We start from the raw sequence: 4,938 nt of genomic DNA, 5'->3' as shown, positions 1-4,938 counted from the left end.
AGGGGAGGGGAGGCGGGGGCCCGTGGCACGCGGCCCGGTCTCCCAGGCACTCGCATACGGGAGTCAGCCCTCGGCTGGCAGAGCCCAAACCTCTCCCTTCCCCGCCGGGCCCGGAGAGTGGCGCGGACCAGCTCCCTAGGGACGCGCGAGGCGCAGGCCGGACGGCCGGACCGCCGGGCGGGGGCCTGAGCCCGAGCCAGAGCTTAGCCAGCGGACCCCACTCGGAGGCCGCTGACGTCTTCGCCTTTGGCTGCTCCGGCGCCAAACCGGGCAAGGCGGGTGACGTCACCATACCACTCACGTGACCGTCATTCAAACAAACAATCCCCTCCCCCACAGCGCGCGCGCGCGCGCGCGTCCCGCCCCGCGCCGCCCCGCCTGCTTACGCGGAGCCACAATATAAACGCTCTCCGCCGGGTCGGACTCGCTGCGAAAGACTTCGGGGCTCTGGGTGAACCGCGGGTGGAAGGGCCGTCAGGAGAGCAACAAGGAAGCCGAGGCGGTCGAGAGTCCCACACAACGACCCCTCGCTCGGTCCAAAGGCAGTTTGGGTTTGGCGCAAAGAAAACCGGGGTCGGGCTTTTCCTCGAAAGCCATCGCCCTGCTGTTCGCTTCCCGGGACAAAGAACACAGGACGACTTGCACGCTGGGGGCGCTGGGGCCGGCCATGGTCATGGAAGTGGTCTCTCTGGATGCCGGAGGCCTCCGGACGCTGCTGAGGGAGCGCGCGGCGCAGTGCCTGCTGTTGGACTGTCGCTCCTTCTTCGCTTTCAACGCCGGCCACATCGCCGGCTCGGTCAACGTGCGCTTCAGCACCATCGTGCGTCGGCGGGCGAAGGGCGCCATGGGTCTGGAGCACATCGTGCCCAACGCCGAGCTGCGCGGCCGCCTGCTGGCCGGCACCTACCACGCCGTGGTGCTGCTGGACGAGCGCAGCGCCGCGCTGGACTGCGCCAAGCGCGACGGCACCCTGGCCCTGGCCGCCGGAGCGCTCTGCCGCGAGGCGCGCAGCGCGCAAATCTTTTTGCTCAAAGGTACGCCTTCGGGGACGCTCAGGGCCGGGCCGCAAGCCCTCCGCCGCCTGGTTCTCAGCTCCGGGGGGGCTGCTCCACCTGGAGCGCTTGGACGCCTGAGTCGCATTGTGGGAACTTGTTGGCTTTGTTTGCCTCTAGGAACAAAGACTCGCCTGGGGCTCTCCGGGCTAAACTTCCAGCCCTGGTGGATGGGGAAGTTGTATGAAGGTACCCTGTCTCGGCGGTACTAATGGAAAAAAATGTGTCTCTTTGTGTTCCCAGGAGGATATGAAGCTTTTTCTGCTTCCTACCCGGAGCTGTGCAGCAAACAGTCGACCCCCATGGGGCTCAGCCTTCCCCTGAGTACTAGTGTCCCTGACAGCGCTGAATCGGGGTGCAGTTCCTGCAGCACCCCGCTCTACGATCAGGTTAGTAGGGGGCTGTGCCGGAGGGGAGAAGGAACAGCTGGCAAAGGTGGCAGAGCTGCGCTACTGAAAATATAGAAAGTGACGTGCAGCTTTATTTATAACAGAGGACACAGGGAGATTTCTTTTATCCCATGGTTAAATGGTATGATGGAGCGGAGCCTCTAATTGTGGGCAATACAGAAATTAGCTTGTTGGCCCTGCCTAGGCAAATGGGTTTAGACCCCTATTTATTTACACTCTTTTAACAACAGTGCTGTGAGGTTCACCCAATATTGAAACTAACTTGTCCACCAGGGAGGTTTTGTGGATGTGGGCACCACCATTGACGTTGAACAAAGCTTGACAAGCGTTGGATGTTTCTGGATTTCAGGGTGGCCCAGTAGAGATCCTGCCCTTTCTGTACCTGGGCAGTGCCTATCATGCTTCCCGCAAGGACATGCTGGATGCCTTGGGCATCACTGCCTTGATCAACGTCTCTGCGAACTGTCCCAACCATTTCGAGGGTCACTACCAGTACAAGAGCATCCCCGTGGAGGACAACCACAAGGCGGACATCAGCTCCTGGTTCAATGAGGCAATTGACTTCATAGGTAAGTGGAGCAGATGCCTGGGACTTTGCCACACTCCTTCTGTTTTAGTGACTGAGACTAAACTCCATGGCAAGAACTTGAGCGACATAGTTTTAAGCTTTGCTCTAGACATTAAAATCAGTCTGGCATGGGCAGCATCCCTGCAAAGTACGGGTTCGATGTCCCACTTTATAAATTAGCAAACTGAATCTCAGGTTGAATTGATCTGTCCAATATCAATCTGCTTAGTGGCGATGCTTTGCCTGGGTTTAAATCCCCGGCTGTTTAAATCCACTGTGCCCACATTGCCTTCACGGACAGTATGTCTGTGATGACATGAGGTGATATTGACTGTACTGGACAGGACACATGTGACATTTCTTAGACACCTGGGGTTGGTTGGAGTCATTCTCCTGGGCTGTCAAATAACCAGCTGCCCTTTGTTTTCCAGACTCTATCAAGAATGCTGGTGGAAGGGTGTTTGTCCACTGCCAGGCGGGCATTTCCCGATCAGCCACCATCTGCCTCGCTTACCTCATGAGGACTAATCGAGTCAAGCTGGATGAGGCCTTTGAGTTTGTGAAGCAGCGGAGAAGCATCATCTCCCCCAACTTCAGCTTCATGGGCCAGCTGCTGCAGTTTGAGTCGCAGGTCCTGGCCCCCCACTGCTCGGCAGAGGCGGGGAGCCCCGCCATGGCTGTGCTTGACTGCAGCACCTCCACCACCACCGTCTTCAACTTCCCGGTCTCCATTCCTGTCCACCCCACAAACAGTGCATTGAGCTACCTTCAGAGCCCTATCACGACCTCTCCCAGCTGCTGAAAAGCCACGGGAGGCGATCTTCACAACCCACCGGGATTCCAGGCTCCTGGCAAGTGGAAATGCAATAACTCCAGGGAAGGGGGCTCGTGAGGGCTGGTCCTTATTTATTTAATTTCACCCAAGTTCCACTGGGTTCCTGAGCAGTTGTAATGATGACTTCACGCCAAGATGTTTGCTGAACTCAGCACATTCCGGGACCAACATACAGTGGGTACATCAAGTCCCTTGGACAGAAAGGGGCAGAAGAGAGAGGACTCAAGTGTGAGAGCCGATTTCTTTTTTCTTGTCCCTGTTTCCTGAAGACACTTTTCATGCTTGACATACCTACCAGTATTACCATTCCCGACAACACGTATACATATGAGAATATACTTTGTTTTATTTATTTTTGTGTAGGCGGTCCACCTTCACAAATGTCAGTGTCTACTCCTAGAAGAACCAAATACCTCAATTTTTGTGTTTGAGTACTGTAATGTCCTGTAAATATATCCTAAGCAGGTTTGTTTTCAGCACTGGAAAGCACCAGTGTTGATTTTGTTTTGTTTTTTACGTTGCCAACAGTTGTATGTTTGCTAATTATTTATGACCCGAAATAATATATATCTTCTTCTAAGAAGACATTTTGTTACATAATGATGACTTTTTTATACAACAGAATAAATTATGGCATTTCTATTGAAATCTCGATGCTTTTCTTGGTCAGCCCCTCTGATTCCTTTCCCATAACTGAAATAGGGGAAAACAAGGTCCTTCAGAATGTGTTTTGACATCTGATCCCATACTCCTTGGTGGCCCCTCAGTCCCATGAGATGGCTGGTTTGCCAGGGTGGTAGACAAATGTGATCAATTCTAGAACTAAGCTCTTGGTAATGAATTCAAGTGTCTGCCTATGTTTTTCCCAACATGTCACACAGGGAACCCAAGTGTACCCAGAGCAAAAGCTAGGAATCAGTGGCCATTTGCTTGGTTGTTTTTTTTTCATTTAATACCTTCCCCCAGGTTAATCTTAAAAAGCCTCCTTCCCTCCTCTGATCTCTACTAAAGAGATAAAGATAGTTTCCCAGTACATTTGCCACAAGTGTGTTTCTACTATGTGCAAGGTGGGCTGTGCTTACCTCAGAAAAGATGTGCAAAGGATAGAGACCCAGCGTAGCTAAGTAACACAAGTGGGGGCATTGGGCCCTATGTCTGTTTCCTAATTTTATGGCCTTTTTATTTTATCGCTTGCTTCTCACACGCTCTTTTTTTTTGAAAAGATCTTTAGTTGTGAAAGGAATACTGAGCACAGTAAGCCAATACAATGCAGACAAGTCACCTGGAGCCCCCACCCCAGCCTGACCCTTACTCTTCTGGAGTCCATTCCCTGGGCATCTCCGCACCTGTACCCAGCATTTTTGGTGGCAACCTCCTTCAGGTCACTTGCTGCCCTGATTTCATAATTTTGTTGAAGAAGATAGACAATTAAATCTGGCTTGCTCTAGGACAATATTCTGGATTTTCACTATCTTGCCAAGCAGCCCAAAACAGAGAAGGTGTAATTGACTACCAACCCGTAGCCCAGTCTTTAATGTTGAATTAAACAACAGGGAAGCTTCTGGATTGCTGGCCCCTTAGCCTCTGCATTCCTTTGTTTCTGGATAAAGTGCTGTAGGAAGCCAGAAAGCAAACAGCTTACGTTAGTTTTCCAGGGGTTCCCAGGGTAGTGGTCTTGGTCCAGCCCCATTGTTCAAGGCCTTGACCTTTCTCCACTGGTTCACCATGCACCACTTGACTCCCAGGGGCTGAAAGATTCCTGTGTTCTCTATTCTGAGAACTTACCCTGGGCTGGCAAGTTCATTTCCTCGACTGGGCTTCCGATTACAAGCGTGTTCACGCCTTTCAAAACAAAGCATATCCAGTTTTTTGTTTTTTTGTTTTTTGTTTTTATCAAAGCCTAGACATTTACTGTTGCAAATATCTCCCTTCGTGGAAACATACCAGGGACTTCAAGTCCATGGCAGATGCCATGGCTGGCATCACTGTGGGCTCGGGCCATCACTTTCTGCTTGGCAGGCATCGGCTGAACCAGAATTAATCTCCGGTGTGATCCACACAGTGGAAAAATAC

General features: G+C 52.2%; 1 protein-coding gene across 1 annotated transcript; it reads left to right on the top strand.

Moving 5' to 3' along the window:
• The first annotated feature begins 410 nt into the window (after positions 1 to 410).
• DUSP1 (dual specificity phosphatase 1) lies at positions 411 to 3,513 on the top strand. The gene is made up of 4 exons (XM_055554710.1): positions 411 to 1,034; positions 1,296 to 1,441; positions 1,812 to 2,031; positions 2,462 to 3,513. The coding sequence occupies exons 1-4, from the start codon at positions 668 to 670 to the stop codon at positions 2,830 to 2,832; spliced, it is 1,104 nt and encodes a 367-aa protein (XP_055410685.1). The 5' UTR covers positions 411 to 667; the 3' UTR covers positions 2,833 to 3,513.
• Positions 3,514 to 4,938: the final 1,425 nt, after the last annotated feature.

The sequence above is a fragment of the Bubalus kerabau genome, chromosome 18 (assembly GCF_029407905.1).
Source record: "Bubalus kerabau isolate K-KA32 ecotype Philippines breed swamp buffalo chromosome 18, PCC_UOA_SB_1v2, whole genome shotgun sequence".
Taxonomy (NCBI): Eukaryota; Metazoa; Chordata; class Mammalia; order Artiodactyla; family Bovidae; genus Bubalus; species Bubalus kerabau.
Note: the sequence above shows the minus strand (reverse complement) of the source record. Positions and strands in the feature narration are given on the sequence as shown.